Source organism: Mus caroli, chromosome 2, assembly GCF_900094665.2.
Source record: "Mus caroli chromosome 2, CAROLI_EIJ_v1.1, whole genome shotgun sequence".
NCBI classification, from domain to species: Eukaryota; Metazoa; Chordata; class Mammalia; order Rodentia; family Muridae; genus Mus; species Mus caroli.
The window spans coordinates 108471480-108497466 of record NC_034571.1 but is presented as its reverse complement, the minus strand read 5'-3'; the positions used below and the strand labels follow the sequence as shown (position 1 = coordinate 108497466).

At 39.2% G+C, this 25987-nt stretch overlaps 1 protein-coding gene across 3 annotated transcripts in view; it reads right to left on the bottom strand.

Annotated features, from left to right (window-relative positions):
- C2H15orf41 (chromosome 2 C15orf41 homolog) overlaps nt 1-25987 on the bottom strand; it is a 200222-nt gene that overhangs the window by 168009 nt on the left and 6226 nt on the right. The window contains exon 2 of one of the 3 annotated variants that reach the window (XM_029473865.1): nt 10175-10241. The exons of 1 other annotated variant lie outside the window; for it this stretch is intronic. In XM_029473865.1, coding sequence (XP_029329725.1) covers nt 10175-10236 — 62 coding nt within the window. In that variant the 5' untranslated portion in view covers nt 10237-10241. The remainder of the gene's footprint in view (nt 1-10174; nt 10242-25987) is intronic. One more of the 3 variants, XM_029473866.1, reaches the window with a different exon arrangement.

Sequence of the window (25987 nt, the reverse complement as noted above, 5' to 3'; positions counted from 1 at the left end):
GGTAGGGAAGTGGGGGGCGCTATGGGGGACTTTTGGGATAGCATTGGAAATGTAATTGAGGAAAATATGTAATAAAAATATTAAAAATCAAAAAAACAAAACAAAAAAAAATACAGAATAGGAAAGAAAAAAAGTTCCACTTGGCAGGTCTGAATTTATAAACAGTAAAGGTACATGCAATTATTTAAGGTAAACAAATGTAGCTTGGGTTATAATTAGAGCTAGAAAAGACAAAAAGTTACATTGACACCATAGTTTTAAGTAAACCAGAACTCACACCCATGACCAAGATCTAAAGGAGATGATGCAACCATTTTTTTTTTTTTTTTAAGATTTAAATTCAACCAGAAAGCCATTGGTTGGTGATCTCTACAGTTCATGCCACTATTACATCCATAGGCATATTTTGCCCTGCCTGCCATTAAGGCAGTTCACACATCATAGCTGGATAAGGCTGTTGATGACCCCTTCTACCACCACCATCCCAGCATAGCACCTCCCAGTGCAGTCAGCAGGAGGAAGCTTCCTTGTCAGTCCTGACCTATTTCTCCATGTCCTGTGACAAATGTGTGAGGTGTCTTCATCAACAGGGTCTTACTATTAACTATTAATGGGCAATCTGGCCATTAACCCATGGTTGAGATCATAGGCCCCAGGGTTGAACCTGCTACTATTATTTTGCTAAATAGACCCAGTGTCAAGCTGCCTCCGGATTCATATCTTTATAGAATCTTTACTAGATTAGTGCAGCTCTCAAACCTAATCAAACAAGTTTCTTTGTCCAGTGGACAGTAGTCAAAACTACTACAACAAGTCAAACTACAAAGTCAAAATGCAAAGAATAAGAGTTTTCATGTATTTATTTAAATGGAGGCTCATAGGCTACTGAGGAAAACTGTGCAAATGTGTTCTTGCTCTTATTGAAGAAAGCTGTCATTGCTAAGAACCTGTCCCGACCACTCCACCTAGGATAGAAACTTCTGCCCTAGCTGTGCTGCTGTGAACAGTCCCCTGGACCCCATCCTGGCATGCCTGCAAAACACCTGCTTTGTTTTCTCCCAATCTATCACATAAAGAGCAAAGGCGAAGGGTTTCCAGGCAGGTCTAACCACCTACCCTCTCTTCCATCAAGTCCACTACATTCTACTGAGGAAAACTATAGGTTCCTTCTACCTTCACCTGATATGGAACAGCAAAAAACTGCAAGAAAACATACTTTGAATATCAACCCTTTCCATCAGGGAACATAGAGGGAAGTCAATTCTTAGTGTAAACACAATAATAAGAGATTAAAAGTGACACAATGATGGAAGAAATAAACAATGGACTGTATCATGTTTTTCTCGGATTTTATACACATACAATTCTAAGCACTTTTATTAACATTTCAATGGACTATGGCAACTGAAAATGGAAAAAGTATCTTCACTCTAAGGCTAATTTATGGCCTCTCTAAATATAGTACAACAAAGGATGTTACTTCATCATGAATTCTTAGACCAAATAATTCTATTAAAAGCCCTTGAAACACCAAACAAAACAAAACAAAACCTTGGATTTCTTTGATCAGCCAATCAAAGCTTTCCCTAACTTTTACATCAAGTATTATCCTTCCTATAGTTTCAAAAAGATAACAAGAATCTGACCTTCTAGAAAAGATTATAAAAGTAGTATTTTTTCAGAAATAAAAATAATAAATTATAATACTATCTACTTTATATTCATATAGCAATGTTGGATATGGATGGATCACATTGATAGTCCTACAAGCAGGTTAGAAAATGAAGACAATGCTAACAGCACATGACCAGAGTCTAAGACTGGGGTGTCTACAACTCAATGCTGGGACTCCAGGTTCTTGGGGTTCAAGGATCTTTTCTTCAGATACTGAAATAATAGAGAATAACAGTGTGCAGTTAAGCCAGATAGATTCTAGAAGGGTTTGGGCCATGACTTTATGCGGCCAGTGAGATGGCTCAGTGAGTAAAGACTCCTGCCTGGCCACCTGAGTCCAATCTCTGGGAGCCATGTGGTGGAGGGAGAAAACCAACTCCTGTGTTATGGCTGTCCCCTGACCTCTATACATGGGATGCAAAGTGAACGTGTGTGCACATTCAGGCAAGTACCTATATACATACATATAAACACAAATACACACCACACAATATAGTAAAGCAAGAGAAAAACTTAATCATGAGTTTATTAAACCCTTCAGACTTAAGGATTTAAGGAGGCCATGAACAAGACTGGGGGTGAATTCCAATTTCAAACCAGTAATTTTCTTCATCTGTTTTTCCACTTGATACTTGTTCCTTAAAGCAAACTCTTTTACTTTACATCTGCCTTGCTCACAGTTAATTCTCACAGTGATGACTTAGTAAGGAATGACCTTCCTCCTCTTTACCATTCATACAGCCTCAAAATAAATACACATCTACGTTATGAAAAAACCAAGAAGCCTTTCCACTCCCAATCAGAGAATAAGCACTCAGGGCGACTGCACGTAAAAACACAGCAGAAGCCACCACTACAGAGAAGGCTCGTCTTTGGAACTGAGATGACAAACAATTAGATTTGAAGCTTCACAAACCTAACACACTGTTAATTGTCATAAAACTTTTAAGGCCCAAAAGTTTTGGCCAAACCAAAAACCAGGGAGAAAAACCTAGTATAAGGTGGCCTTCATTGGCACTTGAGAAAATGATAATATCACAAAGTTCATAACAATCCACTATCTTTTTTTGAAAAGATATCAGAAATTGATAAAAAGATTTTGTAGGGGAAAAGACACTTATGGCCAGACTATGACTACAGATGCTCCGAAACGAGCACTGTGACCTCACTCAGCCCTTGGTACCAAAGGTAGTTACTTCACCCAAATCAACATCTCTGTAAACAGTCTCCAGAGAGACCATAAGGGAGCAATGAAAGCCAGCCACATCTGACTCTTAACTCAGTCAGAAATGCAAAGCCAGGAAAGAGGCCTGAGGTGCTACAAAGTGCCCACCTCACAGAAAGGCTGTACAAGTCACCAGCTATCAGTTTCAGTGAGTAATGTGCTTTGGAACAGCTTAGGAAGTGGTGGGAACCCGGGTGTGTCCAGTCACACTCCGATGTACAACACAGAGATTCAGTTTACTAAAAATGCAGCACATCCCCCTTAGTAATCCAACAAATGTTTGCGTGCATGTGTGCGTCCGTGCCTTCCCAAGAGTTGTATCTTCCAACAGTACTATGGGCTGATGGTGTGGACTGCCTGCCCAGCATATGCAAGGGCCTGAGTTCAATCCTCAAAATGAGAAAAAGATGAGAGAGCATTACATCTGTTAAGTACTAAACACAGTATGCCAGAACTAAAGGACTCCAGTCTGTGTCAGGACAGACTGTAGCTGTAGTGTTCTGTGAGAACAGACTCTCTGACTAAAGCTGTATATGCATTTCCAAGAAGTGGTAAGCAAACTACCATCTCCCTGCCCCCAGCAAACACATCCTGCCATCTTCATAGCAAGTTCTTCAGAGTGTGAAAGGGGTCTCGCTAAACGGTGAGATGCCGATAATGTAGGTAGCAAATGCCTACAAGAATGAGCAAGAGGCATCTTGACTCTTATAACCTTGACTTTGAATTTAGTCTAAAACTTCTATACATTTTTAGTGGCATGTGAGAACAGATGATGCTGTAACAGGAGAAAATGGCAACATTTAAAATTCATAGTAGTACAAAACCATTACTTTTCCCTCTGGGCCCTTTGAACTTTAATAATGTCTGACCTGGTTGGCCAATAAGTTCTAAAAGCAGACAGAAGAAAATTGCCAATATTAGGTACTGCTAGAATGATTTCTCATTTAGAAAGATGTTACAAGTCCTTTTAAAAACAGGTCACCAATTTTGTGGACATTTAATTTCTTGAGGGAGTGGCCATAAAAAAGGGCAGATATCTTTGCCTAACACAAGATAAAAATCTAACTAAAATTGAAACTTCATATGTTCCAACTATCCCTACACATAAAATACGGGCAAGTGCGCCCCCCCCCCCACACACACACACAGAGTTACAAGTGAATCAATCCAATTGAGTGTGGTTAAAAAAAATAATAACAATGTAAAAGAAAGCTATTCCTTTTTTCCATAAAGCAAATAGCACAAAAGCCACTATCTTATTAGTCATCCAAAGGAGACAAATCACTAACTGCAAGCATTTAAAGGGCCTAGAGAAGCACACATTCATACTGTTTACATGACATAGTTGAAATGATTCAGAAAAGCATAATTTGAGAGTCTACCTTGACTTAAGTCACTTAAAAGAAGTAAAACAACAGAAGAGCAAGCAGTTAGATGCTTCTTCACGATACAATTCCAAGCGGCTGTCCCCGTGCTCCTTACTTTCAGCAAGCATTGTTTCAACAAGCAATTACACTTGTGCTCCAAGGCACTTGTCACCTGCTTTGTCTTCAATGCAAAAGACCTGCTTTCCAACTGCAAGTTTCCCACATTACCTAATGCTGTGACCTGTTTTTTTTCAAAGTACTTATAAACTACACAGCAACATATCTTAGTTTTGAGTCACCTGAGTTAATACTCAGCCAGGAAAGGCCCAGGTGCACACCCTTCTCAGAAAAGTCACATTTCTAAACTGAGTCAGACATTAGATGAAGTTGTTTCCATTTCACTTATTTAACGTCCTTCCCAGAGTCTGCAGAAAACTTCCTTTCGGAGCTCTGGCAGGGAATCACCATGGCACTAAAGCCTTTCCATGGATTGCTTGTGATCTCCACTACACCCCCCCCCCAAAAAAAAGGAGGAGGAAAGCATTCTTCACACAGACAAATGAAAACTGCAAGAGAGGAAGCAACTCGCCCAGACCCATGGCACGAAGACTGTAGTAAAACACAGGCAAGGGCCAGACCTCCTGGCCTTTCTGAATCCTTAGACACGTGGCCTGGGACGGAGATGGGACTCTACCCAATGCTCACCTTATAAGTAGGGTTCATTCACGACCACATGTGATAGCTCACACTTTTAAAACCATGGAACTGGGGCTGGTGAGATGGCTCAGTGGGTAAGAGCACTGACAGCTCTTCAGAAGGTCCTGAGTTCAAATCCCAGCAACCACATGGTGGCTCACAACCACCCATAATGAGATCTGACCCCCTCTTCTGGTGCATCTGAAGACAGCTACAGTGTACTAATGTATAATAATAAATAAATCTTTAAAAAAAAAAAAAAAAAACATGGAACTCAGTTCAGGTTTTCCCCTTTCAAGTTGATGACCCCTGGTTCAGTACAATTTCAATTATGGTTCAAGATCATGCTTTTTTCATCTGTATGTCTTTAATTATAGCAGTTTACTAGCAACTCATATCAAAATATCATTTAGTTTAGATGACATGATCAAGCTATATTTATATGCATAATTTTAAAAGATAAAATTAAAAATAAAATACTAAAACACTAAACTAACTCTTTAAATTGTATTCAAGAAACTTCTTGCCAAGTCTTTTTAAATATTTAACATATTGTCTAAAATAAAAACAATTTATAAAAAACATACTAAATAATAAAAACTTTAACCAGGCAGGGGTGGTGCATGCCTTTAATCCCACCACTCAGAAGGCAGATACAGGCAGATCTCTGGGAGTTTCAGGCCAGCTTGGTCTACATAGGGAGCTACAAGTCAGCCAGGAGTACACAGTAAGACTCAAAAACTAAAAGTAAAAATTAAAAATAAATACATTACCTACAAATAAAATAAAGTAAAATAAAATAAAAAGAGTAAGGAAAGACCAATTAATGTCAAAGAAGTTGGTTGTGATTCCTTTGGGCCATTTTTTCCCAGAGAAGTGAAGATCCATATGGAATGTACTCCCTCTCTCATTGAGGTCACATGAAGTAAGTCACTTCATGGCACAGACTACACTGAAAACCTTTTTAACAACAAATACTCAACTACACTGAAAACCTTTTTAACAACAAATACTCTTTAGTGAACTTGCTATTCTCCATAGCTAGCTTTAAACATTGTAAAATGACATCTTTATATTCTGTGAGGTCCAGCATTAATTTTCCTGCAGATTTCATTTCCCCGAGGTATCAGCTATCAACTGAACAGCATCCTGGCTGTAGTTTCTAGCCATCTGAGTACTGACAGACAGTCAACAATGGACACAGCAGAAGACCCTTGCGGCTCCCTCCCTGCCAATGGTATCAAGTGCAAAGGCACCTGTTGCTAGGATTTTCCAATGACACTTATCATTTTATCCAACACAGTTTATACAGCCTTGATAATCAGAACCAAGAAAACACCTGCTGTCACCAAGATCACAAACTAACCCAGAAACTGCTACCAAAACAGCAGTGGAGAGTTAAGAAATCAACTCCTGCTTTGAAACCAAACTCAAAAGTCTGTGACTTCCAACCTGGATCAGTTAATCCCTAGACAGGTAGTAACTTTACTTACAGTAAATTAACCACCCCCCCTAATTGCACAAAAAGGCCTTGGTGGTAATTGATGGGAACACAACTAAACATGAGTATGCCCTCTGGGAAGACAAAATCTACATCATACCCCAGAGCTTAAGGGAAGCGTGACTCCTATAAACAGATTTTAACCCAACAGGAAAGAACTGGAAATAATATTTCAGTGTGTGTTAAGAAAGTCCACTGTGAAATAAAATACAAAGATACCAAGAAGGGAAATTAAATTACTAGAGACTGGTGTCACCCAGAAGCAGCCTTTTCACTATAATCCTAAATGGCATATTCTAGGTGCTTTTCAACCAGGTAATGAAAAGCCATTTCAGTTAAGAGCTGTAGTTCTGGGGTTACCTCCTATGGCCCCTTGGTGCTTGATATTCACCCTTCTACATGTGATCACCTATCCCATTTATTCCTTATTCGGGAACAGCCGGTCAGCCCAGGGACTCAAATTTCATTTCTCTGCTCTCAACAACTTTAGAGTGGTCAGATCTATGCACATAGAAGTCACATATTCAGTTATCATCTAAGCCAAAAAGCACTGTGTGTACCTTTCATAGGAAACAACCGAAATTGGCCAATCACTTGCTTGGCTTATAGGGAGCCTGGGGCTGGATCCTCAGAAACACACACACCAGGACAACAAATAAATAAATCCAACCCAGAAGTTACACTGAAGCTGCTACATCTAAAAATCATATAAATGGAAAAAGAAATATCCAAGCTCACATAAGGTACAATTAGGGATACATTAAACATATGTGTAATATACTATGGATTTATATACAAAGGACATTTAGCAGTGTCCATGTGTGACATGCTTTGGGAAAATCAGCATCGAGGTTATCTGCTGTGACCTCTTGTCTGCAGAAAGTGAAGAGGCTTCGGGAATTGTGGAACTTGGTTAGATAACAGTCAAAAAAAAAAAAGAAAGGAAAACCAAAACACCCCACCCTGCTTGTTTGTAAGGAAGCTAATGAAGCAAGGGATAAGCTGTGGTCAAATTCCCACTTCTACAATCAAGTCTTATCGCAGGAACCCAGGAAGGGGAGTGCATCTGTCATATGTTAATGACTTCAAACCAATGGCTGAACTTCTAGGTGTACAGGAAAACTTGAAAGCACTTCACAACTCCTGGTGGGTATAATTAGCCTGTTGCAATTGTTGGCAATTCTCATCTTGGGACTTTAAAAGGTCACTCTACTCTCTAAGATACCAAATTTGGAGTCACTCTCCCTTCTGGTCAGACTAAGCACACCCTACAATTAGTACCCTCCCTCCCCCCAGCCCCCTGCACCTGTTGCAAAGCCTCTTTCTTCAGTGATGAAAATGGGGGCAGTCAACAACATTCTGAATTCTTGAGGGATTATTCCAGGCCTTGGGAAGCAGGCACTGAACAAGTATGATGTCAGCTGTTGAGGTGACTGATGGTGGTCACACTGACCACAGACAGAAGCTCTGCAAACAGGGCCAACTTCACTGACTCGTCCATCTCAGAAGCAGCCAGTGTGCAAGGCTGCTATTTAACAAAGCTAAGCTCTTCATGATCTAGCTGATTTTCTACAAGGAACATAGAGAATTGCAGATCAAAAAAAAAAAAAAAAATTTAGATTCAACTAATGAAACAGCATTACTGATTTATCTAAATTATGGTACAACTTACTAACAGTCTCATATGGAGGAGAATTTTTCTAATTTATGTTTATAGCTCAGAGCTATATAATTTTCTAATCTATTAATCCTAATATATTCTATGCATTCCATAAATTGACAATGGCAGTAACTTTACTGCTATATGGCAAAATAACAATGTAAGTATTTGAAGGATATAGTTTTAAATGGAGATACATTGAGAAAAGAGAAATTAATTTTAAACATCCAATGTATAAAGTTTGAGAAAATTTCATATGTGTCAGTAAACATATTTGTCAGTCTTAAAAATAAACCATAAATTCTATTTTTTCTTCCACCCCTTTCTGTCTTTCCTTTCTTTCTCTTTTAATGACAGACCAAGGACTGGGCTCAGAATTCCCCATTCTCTTTGAGTCCTGTGAAACACTAATACTTGCCACAGCATCAAAATAACTCTCTAGCAGCTAGTACATCTGGCTCCATGAACGCAGAGATATACTGTAAAGCCTTCCTAAGTGAATAGTTAGTTACCTTTAGTATTTAATAAGTCTCCCAGGCAAAGCCTCTTACTGTCACTACAGTGTTTAATAAACCACCATAGGTGCCTCACCCACATTTAAAGTTTCTTCAAATACATTCAAAATTTTATAACATAGTCTTAAACACATTTTTTTTCAGTAGAGTTAACTTCACTTGTGTTAATTAGTCTATTTTCTTCTGTGTATTAAATTATATGTGGGAATATATTTCAAAGATCAACTGAAGTGACAATACAAAGGTTAAATTAGTGAGACTTACAAAATCAGCATCTCAACTAGAGAAAAGGCTAACAAGGGGATTGGTGAGATTTCCATCACTCTCCAAAACACATTTACTTTTAAAAATATGTTATTTAATTATGAAGTTGCCATTATTTTTTAGGTTTGCTGTTGGGGCTATATAGTAATCAAATTTAGAAAACTATAAATTATATTTAAATTTATTATTTACAAGCAATTAATTATAAAAAACAGCCAGGTGGCTTTCATTACATAAATTACTGCTAATGACAGAGACCTCATGCTGCTGCCTTATTTAGCATTTGCATGTGTCAAGTGCAGAACTACCCTCTTCAGGGTGGAACTGGAGCACAAAGGCAAGACACCCAAGTTCAGATTACACCCCAACTAATTGTCTCCTTCCCAGAAAGTCTGAAGGTTTCATCATTTGCTACAGGGAACTAACACTGCAATAACATTTTGGTGTAAAAGCTTTACAACCAGATTCAGAATTGCTGAGCATTAGCGTTTAACTGTACTTTCATATCTACTTAAAGTTCTGTCTCTATGGTTTAAATATTACCAAAAGCATGTTTTATCAATTTGCATCCAGCACAGTATGGAGTGGCTAATGTCTCACAAATACACAGCAATTGCTTTGTTGAGGGGTGGTCAGCAAGGGAGGGTTACTCATTTGAAATTTTTATTTTCTATGTTTTAGCTGTCATGTGCACGTGCACACACACACACACACACACACAGAGTTGTGGGGATGGCATTAAGGATGTTCTTCGCCCCCACAACACCTGTGCTAAGGAAGAAACTGACAGTAACTGTCTTTCCACCGCTCTGTCTTCCCTACCATTTTTGCAGCTCTTCCAGTCTATGAAAGACATTGGGTCTATTCTGAACAGAGATAAACCATAAGTTTAGTGATGTAACAGAAGTTAACTTCTTCACACTCTTCTTAAATAAATGCAACTCTTCGGCAAATTAAAGTCCACATAAAAATAAGAAAGAATCTAAAACATTCAATGGGTGAGTGTCGCCTGATTGTAAGCTCTATGTCAAAACCCAGCCCATCAACCAGAAGCACAAGGAAAAGGAGACTGCTCTATGAGAATGCTTCTTAAACTACAGGATGCAATTCCTGAATTACTAACGTATTCCTTTCTAGACCAAGAAGTTTCAACAGTTTAATAGAAAGTCTGATTCTGAATTTCTTCTCTAATACTCAAGGCATAGATTGATATCTTAGCGATATTTGTACAATCTTCCCTTCCTTCCTTCCTCCTCAGGGTCTGCTACTCACCCGCAGAGAAAAGGATGAGGGAGCAAGTAGGAGGGACTATGTCTCCAAGTCTGCCAGTTCATCTCTGCTGGAAGAGCACAGAGAAAAGGATAGGGATGTAACACAAGGGCTGATAAGTAAGGAAAGAGAGTAGGCTTATTAATAAGCATAGGATAACTTTCTTCTCAGCTCCATTTTTGAAGTGTCACCCATGAAAATACACAAGACTGTACCATAGGCATTTTGGCCATCATTAGAATCTGTTTCTAGAAGAAAACAACACTCATTCAAAGACTTTTTAAAAAACAGATCATCTCTTTACAACTAGAACACAGAAGATAAAACTTCCATTATCTGAGGGCATCCGCAGAGGTAGGCTGAAGGCAAGCCACTCAGGAGCTTGTTTGTTGGGAGCAAGGGCTTGTGTCCCTTACTGGACTGTTCAACCTGCCCCTTGAATGCTGGCTGGGAATCACGCCCTCAGAGTGTACATGGGTAAGAACTACAGCAGCTCAAAGTTAGCCTTCCTTAAATTAATATACAGCAGTTCTCAACACCAAAACAAAGCTGCCCGTGCCTTTCTAATCTCAACTAGGAAAAACAGTTTCGTCAATGCAAAAGGACACCCTGGAGCTGCATGTTTATGAAAACCCAAGTTTTTCAGTAAATGATGCAAGTTAGCAACGCCGGGGCGCTCTGACCGCTCAAACTCAAAGGCTTGCTGCCCGTGCACCCTGCTGTCTGGTTTATGATGCTGAACGAGTACAACATGGAGTTCACCAGCAGCACATACCAAGCAGGACACAAGGACTTCACTTAAGATGGCCGGGATAGCCAGAGGAGACTAAAACCAAGTGCCTAAAAATAGATAGGTAAGATGATGAGGGAGCTAGAACCTTTCTTCTGCTTGGGAAACTGACGTATTTGGGACATGCTGGCAGAAGACGTCACCAGAAAGTATTAGTGTGGTTTTTATGGACATGTCTTGTGGATACTCAGCCGTGAATCATTTGAAGGGAAGCTCAGAGGCTAAATAACAGAAGGCAGATCATTCTAGAAGCTCCCGATTTGCAGAGATATCCATGCCATAGATTCCAGATGCGCTGCTTTGACATGGTCAGGATCTGTGGACATGCACTTGTCTCTTCAAAATCATGTAAGCTAGCTGCCTAGGATCATCATATGAACATGACAAAAAGAGAAAAAGGCGAAATCTCTAATCACAAATCTGTGTGGATTCCTGCTTAAGAAAAAAAAAAAAAAGTTGTACATAAAGATCCCCACCTTCTAACTTACCCACCTCAGGGGCAGGGAGCCTGCTGTCAAGGCATAATACAACCCCAATTAGTGATGTCAGTCACATTCTAAAGAGAAACTACCCTTCCCGCCTCTAAATATCACCATTGCACAGTCTGGTGCTTTAAGCAAATGCTGCAAAGGCTTTGCTGATTCTCCATCCAAACAGCACAAAAATAACAAGAGAAAATTACTTCAGACCACGTGAAAGAGATCTGTCTACTGCCCCCTAAAGAATAAAAACCAGTATCTAAATTGGAGCTAATCACCAAACTGTAGGGGTGAGGAGACAATGAACTGGAAACTCTACCTACAAATGCTAAGGGATTAGGGTTTCTTCAGGTCAGCTTCTTTCACACAGTTTTGTATCAGAGTTTTATAAACTTCTGAAAACTGTATGTAGATGGCAACCACAGATGTCAACACCAGCTTGGTGGCTGCAAATGGTAGACAGTGGAGAATAACTTGGACAAGTGGCTTTTTTTCTCTTTTAGTATCACCTTGAAGCCAAAGTAGTTAATTTCAAAACAAATTTAAATCATAAACAAAAATTTAACTGAGAAGCCCTGTTCTGCTCATTTATAATGTGTTACCTGGAAAAAAAAAGCAGAAGGTCTCTCTAGCCACCTAATCACCATATCAATGACACATGCCACAAGAGAGAAGCGCTAGTTTATTTGATTGATCATGGTAGATAAACTCCAAATAACAGAGAAATTAACAAATGCTTGACATTTGCTCAACATCCATTATTCTGACACTGCTTTCAGAATTTCAAAGCCTGGGAGAATGCTTAATCAACATTCATATTCCCTGGTGGGCTACAGGCACCATATTGCACCCCGCCTTCATACTGATGAAAACTGCATATTGGCCATTTCCAAAATGTTCTGGGACTCCACACAGGGCCCCTTTTCTCTCTTGTTCCTGCTCTGCAGTTTTCTTTTAAACACTTCCAAGATAAAAGCATCTGCCAGTTTTTCTCTCTAGGGATGTATGCAAAATGAACTTAACAGTTTTAAGGCAGGAGTAACCCTCACATCTAAATTCATTCATAGGACAGCAAGGGCCTAAGAGGCCTCTCCAGGGACAAAACCCTGTAGAAATTCTCCCCACACACAACAGTGGGAGCTTTATAAAATCTACGTCCAGACAATTTCCAATTCAAATGCCCAACATAGCATGACCTTTGTCAGATCTCCGAGCCCAAGATGCACCCATGATTTTTTATTCTAACCAGCACAGACATTAGACAGGACACTGTGGCTAAGCAGGAGGTTCAATATTTGCATGCTCTTCTATTGTGAAAATGTAACAGTGACAGCAGGGTGTCAAATTCTTTTCCCTCTAGAACTTTAACTCCATAGGAGAGGCATGGCTGACAGATGACTCCCCAACATCTGTGTTATGTACACGGCACAGCTGAGGAGCCCCGGCTCACTGTCAGAACATCACGGAGATGACCTGCACGTTTAAGAAGCTGATGCCTTCTTCTTAGCCCTGCTCTCCCCACCCCAAATGTAGAAAGATCTATAATGCAAATGGTGTGGTTTTAAACAAAATACAAAAAATGGCAATGCAGATGAACATAATTTATAGTCATTAAGCTGTTCACGTAGCAGCTCAACATATGTTGTATAAATGTTCTGTACCGAATAATTTATCACATCTGACATAGTGTACATCATATTGTTTTATTTAATGTACTTACTAACATTTCATAGATGGAACATTGCTTCTGAAAGTGGAGAGAATGCACAGAAAATATTTACTCACCTCCCAAGATTTATTTTGATTAGGCTTAGAGTTATACAACAAAGTACAACTCACAAAATTATCGGGTAAAGGTTTCCACAGCCATTGTTCCACATGCTAAAATATAACACATGCACCTACAGCAGTCTGTGGTCTGTTTCATTTCATCTAAGACCAAGAACACTAGACTAAATCCTAACTGCCTATTGAATATTTTCATATTTTTAAAAAGGACTTAAATATCCCTGACACCAGAGTGAGAACTTAAGAAACAATCTCAGGAAACACTACTAAATTTTTTGTATGCTACTACACAGAACTACAGTGGCCAACAAGAACAAACCCACTTTGAAGTCACCTCCTCAAAAGGGATCATTAAAACAAATGAGCACTGGTCCATATCTGAAAGTTAGCAAGAATTCACCAAAGGCATGAAGGGACACAATACGATCCTAGGTAATAAATAGAAAAGCTAGAAAATAAAATTAGAGCCAAACACTGCTTTACCCAAGGGAATTCACAGTGCACTGAATAGGATGTAAAAGAAAGGTTCTGTGTGGACAGGTAAACATGACTATAACTGATAAAGAAAATCTCAGTGGATCTATTGTAATATTCAAAGACAATAAAGGGGGGTGGGTAGGAGGAGGGACAGACAAAACAGGAAGCCAGAAAAGGAAAGCAAAGGGGAGCAGAAGGGAGGGGTGGGGGAAGCGGGGGGGGGGGGGGGGGGGGGGGGGGGGGGGGGGGGGGGGGGGGGGGGGGGGGGAGAGGAAAGGAGGGAAAGGGAGATGAGGGAAGGAGAGAGGAGGGGAGGGGAGAGGTGGGGAAGAGAGGAGAGAGAAGGAGAGGAAGGGGAGGGGAGACAAGAAGGAAGGAGGCAGAATGGACATAACCAAGGAAGAAAATAAATGAGAAGTCAAGATGTCATTTTAAGCTTTTTATAGGAAGACAGGTCTTCCAGGTAAAGGACAGAGAACTAAGGATGTAGTACTTACTTCAATCCCAGCACTCAGGAGGCTGAGAAGAAGGATCATAAGTTCAAGGCCAACCCAGTGTACAAAGAAAGACTGTCTAAAAAAGTCAAACATGAAATTTAAAAACTATATTTTTTTAAAGAGAGAAAAGGATGGGAAAGTTAGTAAGTCTTTTTAAAAAATCATGAATACTTCTTGGCTTGGCTCTTTTTTTTTGTTTGTTTCGTTTTGTTTTTTTGTTAATTCTTTAATCTGTTTCTTCGCTTTAATAAATTTTGAGCAAACTCCTAAAAAGATTATCCAATCAACTTCAATGGAAATGAATACTGGGGGGGTGGGGGGGGTGGAAATCCAGTGGATATCAGATAAACAGGAGAAGAAAGTACCTTTCATAGGAATTGGGGTTTGCTGCCATTTATGAGTGTGAAATGCCAACTCTTCCAAGGTGTCCATAAAAATAGCCTCCCACAGTAATACAGCTAACATCCAGGAGCTCCATCGGTTCCAAGACAAGACACTGTAGTCCTGAAGCAGGACTTAAGCTCTCAAGATCTCCACCTCTCTGACCAATGACAGGAGAGCTGAGAGTCAATGAGAAACTTCCCTGTGGAGGGAAAGACCAGGGAGCCATATAACACCACTCAGCAAGTCGGGTGGCAGAGTGCCTTCCGATGAATTACAGGGCACTGTAAAAATACACAGGGGGCTGTCACACCAGATCTTCAAAAGAGAAAGATAAAGCTATGAAGTCAAACAGAGTTCAGCGCAGAAACCAGCAAGTTCCCATCTCCGAGCTGCACGTAGGAAAAGACCCTAGTCTAAGGTGTGCCAACAATGGCACCTGCAGAACACTGAGCTAAGGACAGAGTTAACCCTTGTGGTCTGGGGTCAGGGCGAAACACTTGGCCCACATGCATGGCTGGGTACAAAGGTGAGCTTGTGCATCCGCAGGCTTGAGAGTTGGCATGAAGGCAGAGAGGCTGTGTGTTAAGTGGTCCAGTAAGAGTTCCCAGAGAGCACTGAAGGAAAGGGTTTTGAGTGTTGCATGCTCTTGCTGGGTCCCCTATCATCACCATCACGCTGGCATTTTATTTCTAGACAAGAAATATATTTTACCTTTCTGAGATTATTTTCTGGTCACAAGCCAACCATTGTGAACCTCGCAGTGAATCGCTGAATGGAGCACTTTAAAGGGATAAACAATTATAAAAATAACTTTGTCACAAGCACATACATTTTACTTTATTTAGTGATGTAATAAGCTTAGGGGCATATATCAGGTCCAAAACGGTCTTGGTCATTAATTTAAGCAATAAATCACAGGTCTTGCCAACAATGACGGCAAACAGATGCTAACAAGGAAATGTATTATTTAATATTGCCATGTGTTATAAAAATGTAAGTGTGTTTAAGACATGTCTTAAATTTTTATAATAATATGCATTTAATACATTACTGTTTTGACACATGCAGGAGTCAGATTTATAGATCCCATTCCTTAGCTGCTGCTTCTATGAACACCAGAGCATATTCTCCTGTGTTTTTTTAAGAAGGGAAACCTTTAAAGTGCCCACTTGCAACAATATCTAATTGGTTGTCTTGCTGTTTTGTAGTAAATAATGTCAGCCATTGAAACTCATTGGAGACTGAGTCCATACTTTACCTAATCAAAAAAAGAGAACATATTAAAATTATCATTTTAAAGAGACATTACAGTCCAAGAAAGTAGAATGCTGATTTTTTTGTTCTTTTTATACTGTTTTATGTGATAGCAAACAAAAAATACTGATTGAGAAGTTAATAAGTAACGTTCAATAGTCCATCACTCAGAAGGAGCAAACTAAAGGAAACCTTATTATCTTTAGGTAACAACCCAAAGGCCCATACAATAATGTCTCAAAACACAACATAACCGAAAGGTGAATTTCCTTAACTACAGATTTGACACCCGTGCGCATCATGGCATGGCCTTCGGACGGTTCCTTCCAAAGCCATAGGTTTACATTACACCCCTTCATTAACAAGTTGAACCATCCCACACAAAGAGCTTCTAAGGAGAGTTGAGGCTAAGAAATTAACCCAAAGCTACAGCTTGCATGCTTCTTTCTTTCTTTCTTTCTTTCTTTCTTTCTTTCTTTCTTTCTTTCTTTCTTTCTTTTTCTTTCTTTCTTTCTTTCTTTCTTTCTTTCTTTCCTTCCTTCTTTCTTTTAAAGAGTTTTTATACAAACAAGATGTGCATTCTGATAAAAAGCATTTTTGTATGCGTGCATATTATTTTAGCTGCACTCCTTTTGAATCTACTGTTAGCATGATCTTCCCCCCTTTTGTGTGCAGAAAAGAGTCCAGGCTTTCGAACACTCAAGGAAGCAGTGCTCGGAGTATGGAAACTAAATTTTCTTCATTAAATCTACTCAAGCAGATATTAAAAATGCATTTAATATACTGGCGATGGTCGGTGGGCACCGCTGACTGTGACAGGCCAGTTACTGATGATGTGCTGTCAGATGGCCTTCCCAGCAGGAGCTTGGGTCTCAGGCTGCTGAAGGACAGCAATATCTTCCCCTGTGTGTAAGCTCTATTCATCTCCCAAGTATTTACTAAATCACAGGCCTCTGCACACACAGCCCACATTTCGGCATATGCTAACAAATGATGGATGGCCTCGTCAATGCGTTATGTCCGGAAAGCGTGCTTTCCTGCCATACTGATCATCAAACCCAGCCCTTCAGAGCTGATCAGTCCTGGGGAATAGATTTTGCAGGCTCGATTAAAAACGGACAAGTTCTTTCCATGTGAGCCTCTGACACTCTCTTCAACTATCTGTTGTTCCAACCAATTATTCGAGCAGAATATTCAATAGGTATTCAGATACTGTAAGAGCAGAGCCTCTTCCTAATATCTGATTGGCTAACATTTTATTTCTGACAAAGCACACAAGGTATCTGGTAGTAAAGGGTTTAACAGTGAAATTCACGTTTCAAAACAATCTTCCTTCTAGGTATAGCAGACAAAAACCATAAAAATATTTTATATTATCACATCATCCTATATTGTATCATAATGCAAGTGGATTAGCCAACATATTTCAGAGGAAATTCTGGAGGGGGGGTTGGATAAAAACAACCTATAATTCATAGCCTTTTAAAACAATAACTCACACAAGACCTCTTAATTACAATCTATACAAAGCCATGTACCACTTAAAATCTTCTGACAGTTCTAAAGTTTGGTGACAAAGGTTCAACTTCTCAAAGGGGAAAAAAAAACCTGTTAAAAGAACATATATTTTCAGTTCTAACCTTATATATGTCAGCTATCTGTTTTATGAGCCATAGGATGTTTTATTTTTAGCTAGCTAGCTAGCTTATCTGTGAGAGACAATATCACACTCCAACCTTTCACTCAGACATAATCTATGCAAAACCAGTAGAACTTAACACAATTAAAGAGAGAGCAGAGTCCTGAAGAACCAGGATGCTGTTTAACAGCCAAACAGTGTGCTAGAAATAATCTTCTAGATATGCTTTTAATTTTTTCTAATTTTTAAGAAGAAAATAACAGTGTGAGGGTCTCACTTAGCCAACAGCTAGGTAGGCTGAGAAGCTGCTCCCTGCAGCGGGCGCCCTACCATGCCCTGCCATTCACCTCAACCTTAACCTTGAGATTAAGCTCACTTTTATTGTGCACAAAGGTCACCTATATTAGGTCAAAATTCAAAGTCCCTTGTCAGAAAAGGCTGATATATTCCAACCTCTCCTACGCTATGCATCAAATTTTTCATGCTAAAGTCATAGTGAGCAGACAGTTTATTCAGCAATTTATTGTGCCACTGTAATACAGTACAGAATACAATTGTCTAAAAAGCTATCACATGAATAAAATATTTTCCATGACAATGTGCCAAAACTACACTCCCTATACACCTCCACCAGATGAAATAAAGCTACCCAGTCTTAACACTTAACAATAAAGTCTTAACACTTCAGAAGAGACAGTTGGCAAATAAGAGTCCCCAGACATAGAATCTGCAGTATAATTATGGCTTACTTCTGCAGACTGGGGCTGCAGGCAACATTTTGTCAATGTCATTCAAGTTTTTAAATATTGTTTTTGTAAAGGGACAAAGATCATTAAAGCAATTTTAACACTTTTATTTGAACCAGTTGAAATGAAGTAGATCTAACTCCGAGAGTTTCTCTTTTGACCTAAGATATAGTGTAGTGGACTCTCTGTGATGGAAGTAGAAAAGAAAGAGGGGTGAGGTCTTGCCCAAGTCATTATCACTCAACTGGGAAGTACAGAAATTACAGGGTATCTTAAAAGGCAGCATTCTAGAAAAGGACGTATTAGTAAAAGTGAAGACTTAAGGAGTAGTAACTGTAATCTCTATAAACTTTCTGCAACACTGTATTTTCCACTAGTCTTCACATAAGTGGTACTAGTACAACAAATGGCTTTAAGCCTATTTAGAAATACATTCTTCAAAGCTGATTAATGCGTGTATTAAACACTAGAACCAAAGTCCACATCTGTGTGATGACTGAGTCCACTATGTCCTGAGGACGTACACCTAAACACAGTTTTTGGATTATAGCTGCCTCCTGATAAGCAAAACTCAGAATCCAAACGGAATTCAATCAGACACCCTGCTAACACACAAATCACCTTGTTATCAATTTGCGAAGTGCTCCCTAGGTTCTCAGACTGTGGGCTGCGACCCCTTGGAGGTTTGCATATCAGATATTCTGCACATCAGATATTTACATTATAATTTATAACAGTAGCAAAATTACGGTTATAGTGTAGCAACAAAATAATTTTATGGTTGGGGTCAGCACAGCAAGAGGAACTGTATTAAAGGGTCACAGCATTTGGAAGGTTGAGAACCTCAAAACTAAAGGGATATGATCATAATGTTAAAAGCTGAGGATTTTAAAGTATTTTCTCATGTAATTATTTTCTTGATGCCTTAAGTACTGTTCATATAACATTACTGTTTGGGGGAAGAAAAGCAACTGAATATGACATCAAGATTTCAGCACAATTTACAAAAAGGAGGAGGAGGAGGAATGAACTAAGGCTGGTGTTAGGCAAATTCTTTTCACTTCTAATTTTCTATGTCTAATTACTACAACTCTGAAAAGCACTTCGAGAAACATCCTTGAATAAATAATAGTAACAATAACAAGCTCGGTGGTAGCTAGGGTATCAAGACTTTTGTTTTTTATGTTACATATTCTCATTTGAATTGGTAATGATTTCATTTCATAAATAAAGGTATTTCATCAAGGGAGGTAGGGACCCATCATAGGTTACTTGGCAAGGAATTCAAGAACTCACATCTGTATGTTTATTTTCAAGAATCAAGTTCTTTAAACCAACGTATTTAAATCTTTAAAAAAAAATTCTCACAGCCTCGTTGGGTATGTGGTAATATGGTTTGGGCCCATAATTTATAAAATTATATATAATTAACCAAGCAGGCAAAGCTAAGTAAACCAACCAAGGTCTAGGCCAGGCTACAACTCTCCAAACTCAGTAGCACACCCAGCTGGAACTCTGGTGAGCCCACTCCCAATGGATTCCTTTTGTCACTTTACAATGTACAATCATGCCCCATAGACTTAAAAAAATACATTATTATTTTCATATATGTATCATGTGGTGTACCTGTACATGTGTATGTGTATATGTTTGTGTATGTGTATGTGTATGTGTTTGTGTGTCAAGGCCTGAGGTTGACACTGATGTTCTGTAGGAACTTGGAAGTCTTCCTGAATGGCAATCCCCTTATTCATTGGGGCAGGGTCTCCTAATTAGGTTCTAGCTAACCTAATGAACCAGCTTACTGGGGATCAGCTGCCTCCACCTTCTGAATGGTGGAATTATGGGTAGGCCACCAAACCAAACCAGCATTTCCATGTAGGGAACCTGGACTCCAATATTTACAATTGCATAGCAAGCACATTCTCCACCACGCCATCCATCTCCTCAGCCCGTCATCTACTCTAATTACTAATAATTATGATGTTAAAAGAGAAGAAGAAACATATCACTTGAGTCTCTAGAAAACTGCACTAAATTAATTTGAAAACTCGCCATTGTCTTTCGCTAAAATTGCTAGGCAGGGTATTACTTCTTATGTTGGAATAACTAGTAATTAAAAGTGTAACCACCAAGCTTAAAGTTTCTCTAGAATAACTTCTGACATGATAAGCCCTCAAGTATAACACCGGTAGAACATTTCCAAATCCCTGCTAAAAGGAACTATAACATCTTTAAATTTACCTCATCTATTTTGAAGGGATTAATTATTTATCCTAAGTAAGAAATCTGTGATATGGCTTAATGAAGAAGACATGGAAGAAATGATCTTAACAGCAGGTCAATCGAATGTCCACTGTGAGACATATTACAATACCTGCTGCTCCTGGGCACTGTGATGATGCAAGTCTGGAAATGTATACATCACATATGAAGAGGAAACAGCCTAATACAACACTAAGGATGAATGAAGGGCAGATGGGAGAATTCTGAGCACCATTCCTGAAGCAAGTCAATGGGAACAAATCAGGTTAAGAAACGTCTGCAAAAGTCACGTTATAGTGCTATATAATGTGTAATAAGTACAAAAAGCCTTATGGCATTTGGAGTTAAACAACTGCCTTTGGAGATATTCAAGGCTGGGGCTAAGGGGAGCCCAGGTTTGCAGAATTTTCCTGTGATATAAGCACCCACACCACAGACTGCTAGCTACCAGTGTGAGCATGGGCCGTAGGGTCTGGAGAAGATACTTAGAATCAACTCTCAGGAGCCAAGAAGAGACAGTTCCAGCACTCACTGGCCATCAGCCAAACTCAGCCCACAGACTTACTCTGTTTGGCCAGGAAAATGTTGGCCCACATGGTGTTTTAAAAATTCAAGCAAACGGAAAACATTAAACACTCAGGATTTTTTTTTTTCTCCTTTAAAAAAAAGGGTTGGGAGGTGGGGGAGTAATCTCTAGACTGGATGCCTAAGGAGGAGTCCTGGCAGCAGTTAGGACCACAGCCCTGCAGTACAAAGCAGCAGCTGCCCTGGCAGTGCACAGAATCCTGCTTTTCCTTTGCCACAACCCAAAGCAGGCCCACTGCATTCACTCTCTTGTCACTGGTACCTGCCTGGGCACTGGTGTGCGGGCAGTGGGTTCTCGGACTGAAGAGCAAGCATGAAGAGTTCTGCCTGCAGAAGCAAACAGAGAAAGCAAGGACTTTTCTACAAGTTTCTGCATTTAGCATTAATGAACTGGACCAGTTCTAAATGCTACCTGAACCCAACACTAATTCACTCTAGGCCACTAGAGCCAAAATAACAGCAGCAGTAACACTGTTTATCATCTGCACACATAGGTAACAAATGTGCCCACCACAGTGCAAATAAAAATTCCTAATGCAAATTTATGGTTAATGGTAGCTTTATCTTTATATGTCCACACATTATTAGTTGGCTGCAGAAAATACAAATCTAGACAACTTTTACCTTCACCTGTCAGAAAATAATATCTATGAGCTGTGTGTTCCATGCAGGCTGATACATACAGGCTGTAAGAGTCTGTGGGTTCTTTAAATTTTATACAATGAAGTCTGTCTCATAGCCCCAGTCCATTTACCATCTTAGCTAAATGAGGCCTGAAGTGTCAGTTAATACCAAATTTTATAGCTTTCCTACCAATATTATCAGTAAAAACAAATAGTAGAATAATATCCCTTAAACAAAAGATAGCAGCTTGAAGAAATTATAGGCAGAAACAAAAAGAATTGAAAACACTATTGCCAGTCTAATTTCTTGTGTGGTTGGAGGGAGGCTGATTAAATGTTTCTTTACCTCTGAGATCCTATCTCCACATGAGACACTTACAAGAGTCTTATTCCACTATGAGTCAGAGTCACTGTGAAGCAAGCGGCGACAGGGTCTCAGGGGACTACAGCATGCCAACAAGAACAAATGTCAAACCAAGGTGTTTATCCTCCATCTCTATAGACCTGGTTCCCACTACCTGAGAGTGATTACAAATACGCATGATGGGCTGTGACTCATAAGCCTGCTGTGTGCGCATCCGAATCTTTCATCCAGCACAGCTGATCTGAGGAAGCAGTGAGTGAACTGGCTGATAAGTGAGCTTAACCAAATACTCTCATCCCGCAGGTCTGGAGGCTCTGGATATCCTACAAGATGCTAACTGAGAACTTGAGGATTTTCAACAGCCTTAAATGATAACCCTTGTAAATGCCCAGGGTCTGCTTTATCGCCCATTTCCTCGAACAGAATAAACATAAGATTAGAGTTAGATTAGCTTACTCTTTCTTGTTCCAAGAGCAAAGCCTAGGTCATAACAATGACATTTTAAAAAAAAAAAATGTAAGTAAGTTAAGAGGAAAAGGACACGGAGCAGAGGCAATGCACCGGGTATTTTAAGTCTGGAGCTTAGACATGACTTCTGCTCCCAGTACAATCACAGAAAAAGACTAGGACCCAGCACTTAGTTGGAGAAAGACAACAGCTCAATATTTGACTGAACAATGGCACCAAAAGACATGAATCTACTTGACTTTCTCTCTACATGAATTTAATTGTTTGAAAATATTTACTCTTATGTTCTTAAATTTAGGGTGCAAAGTTGAATAGTTTTAAACATATCTGGCATCTAAACTACATTTTAAACACTTAAAAAAGTTTCTGGGTGGGAAACCATGTTAGGAGCCCTTGCCATGATTTGGATTCTGAGGGACTGTTAGCTATGAACCTCGTGAGGACAGAGGAGTGGGAAGAAAGGAAAGCTGGAGTTGGTATTAGCTTCCTGATCAGGAAAGGGTGGCTCTGTGGTCAACATGCACCCAGCTTTGTTGCTGTGTCCCCACAAACCAGCTCACTATACAATAACCATCTCCAATGCACAGATCATTCTCCTCTGGTGACAAGAAGCCCACAGTCTTACATCCAGTCATCTCTGTCCCTAGTCTCTTTCAGTTAGGGTTTCATATCAGCCACTGTGTGCTCTATAAAACAGCACAAGGTGTCGCATTTTATCAGTAGGAAAGAGAAAGTCAGTTCCATGAAATGCTTGATAGTATTTACCTTCAATAACACAATTAAAACAACAACATCAAAAACTAGTGTTTACCCTGCCCCTGTAACCTTCATGACTTTTATTATGAAGGTAACTTTTCAGACTTAACTGTAGCATATTACTTACATATGGTTCTGTCTTTAAAGAAAGTTTAATCAGTATGGCAAAGAGTAATAAAAACCAATAGTAAATTCACGCCCATATTTATGGAAAGTTAAATAATAAAATATTATTGCCTCATACTTCCATCAATCTGTTTTTCCTAAGGAAATATGCAGTTCTCTCCTTTACCATTCTCATACAGGCTTTTGCTGAGAAAGCTGAGGTATGATGCCTGAACACTGACTTAACATGAAGCTAGTATTCTAATAACATAAACATCCTCCCTACAAAAGTAATAAGAAAAACAATCCTCCTGTGTCTGCATCTATCAAATGATGCTATCAAAGGGTTTTCCTAAGTATTCCTTTACCAAGAATCCACACTTATCTCACCTCTGCAGCTAAACTTACTTTAGAAAGCAAAGAGGCCATACAGAAGCAAAATGACCTCTCAGAAAAACAGAGACTTAACCTACAATATGACAACAAAATCAGAACCTGAAATCTTACAAATAAAAAAAAAATCACTTTAGAAGACAATCATATTCACTACTTCTCAGACAGCCCATCCTAATCGATAATTGCTACAGAAGCCTACCTAGATAGATCTAGATAGTTGCAGAATACATGAATTAATACTACTTTTTAATGTCTTGCCAATTAATTGTAATCCTTTGGCAGAGCCATAAACAACATTTCAGGTTCAATAAAAGCCTTTTTCTCCCTTTATGAGCCATTGTCACCTTTTATTCGGGAAGTCAGGCTCACCACAACATTATCAGAGTGTAAAAAACCAACCACAAATTAAGAACCACCGCTCAACTCAATTTCAAGAAACAAGGCCAACAGAAATACTATTTCAGTTATGTAAACCAATCCCTAAGAGATTAATAATACATTGTAATACTTCACTGAAATTCCTAAAAATCAGTGAATCAAAGCCAAAAAGTTGTTCAGTGTCATAAATCAACTAGGAAACACTAAAATATAAAAGGCAAGTTTCTGATATTTACTGAAATATCAGATAATCAAATTTTATTTATTCAGCATCACCTCACCAGCTGGTCCATATAAATATTTCTATTTTCTGCTAATCTACTTCCTTTTGTCTCAACACAAAATTGTGTACGCTTGAAAATGATATCACTGGGAGATTTCACCTACTGTAGACAAATGACATCATTCTAACAGTAATTCCACTCACAGTCCTTATAATATTGACGGTTTGACACTATACCAAGTGTTTCACCCACACTGTGTTAATTAATGCTCACCATGACCTTAAGGAACAGGGACCAAGGAAATAAGATTCAGGAGACAGACTCCACTTGAGTTTGAATCCCATTTCCTCTACTTATGAGCTCTGAGATTTGTCTCCTCCTCTTACAGTGAAAGAGCAAAGACCTACACTAGCATGTGGTTTCTTCAGGACAAATGGTTACAAAAAGCAAGAATGTAAAACAAAGGATGCTCTGTGAGAAGATGTGACAACATAAAACACATCCTATGTGAGCAACAGGGGCTGTTCCAAATACAACAGTGGCCCATGCCTGACTGAACCAAATTAAACCTGGACACTTCCAATAAATACAAATTAAGTAATATTTTGTGCTACTTTGTAACTAACCAGACTGGACCCCTACCTCCACCAAGGACCAGTAAATTCAACGTAAGGCATAGCAGAGGCACAGCAGAGGCACAGCAGAGGTACAGCAGAGGCACAGCAGAGGTACAGCAGAGGCATCTTTCACTCCATCCTTCACTCCATCCTTCACTCCAGTATTCTAGCTAAAGACAGATGAAGATCTCAAGAAGATGGCTCAGTATATTTAAGGAGAGGGGACGTAGCCAGTTTTTAACTACTAATTTTGAGATTTTACTTGGAGCAGGAATTGAAGCTATTTTTATCAATGAACAGTTGCCCATGTTACTATCTAAGGATGGAAAAATAGTAGATGTTGGGACCAACACAGAAAAACTATTCCTACAAATCTGGAAGGCACAATTAGAAAAAGCAGAGCCAGTGCCTGAGGGTAAAGACTCAGCAAGAGGATATATAGATACTTGTTTAGAATCATGATCTTAAAAGTTTAATCTGTAACTCATTCAGAAAGCAACTGAATAATCAATGCATGATTTTTAAAAAGAAAAAGAAACAGAAGCTGGTGCCAGAGGACTTAGTTTACTAGTGAAAGAATTCCCAAGGAATGTTATCTCCTTACGACTACTACTTCAAGATAAGTGTGAATCCCAGCACTTTAATCCCAGCACGGACACCGATTTCCATGAGCTAGGACTGCCAGGCCAGGATTATATAACAAAATGAAACCTCAAAATGCATAGATAAATGATTGATGATAGATAGATGGATGGATAGACAGACAGACAGATAGACAGAACCTGTTCAAGAAATCTTTCAATTTCTAAAACTCTATAATTCTATTATGCATAGCTATTAGTTATGTTTTAATCTGTTTTCTTGGTGCTATAGACTACTCAAATTAATTATAACACACCTTGTTTTTTTTTAATCCAAATTGTGTAACAAATGGCATAACCACATAGTGAATTACAGTAGATCAAATGTTCTAAGATAAAG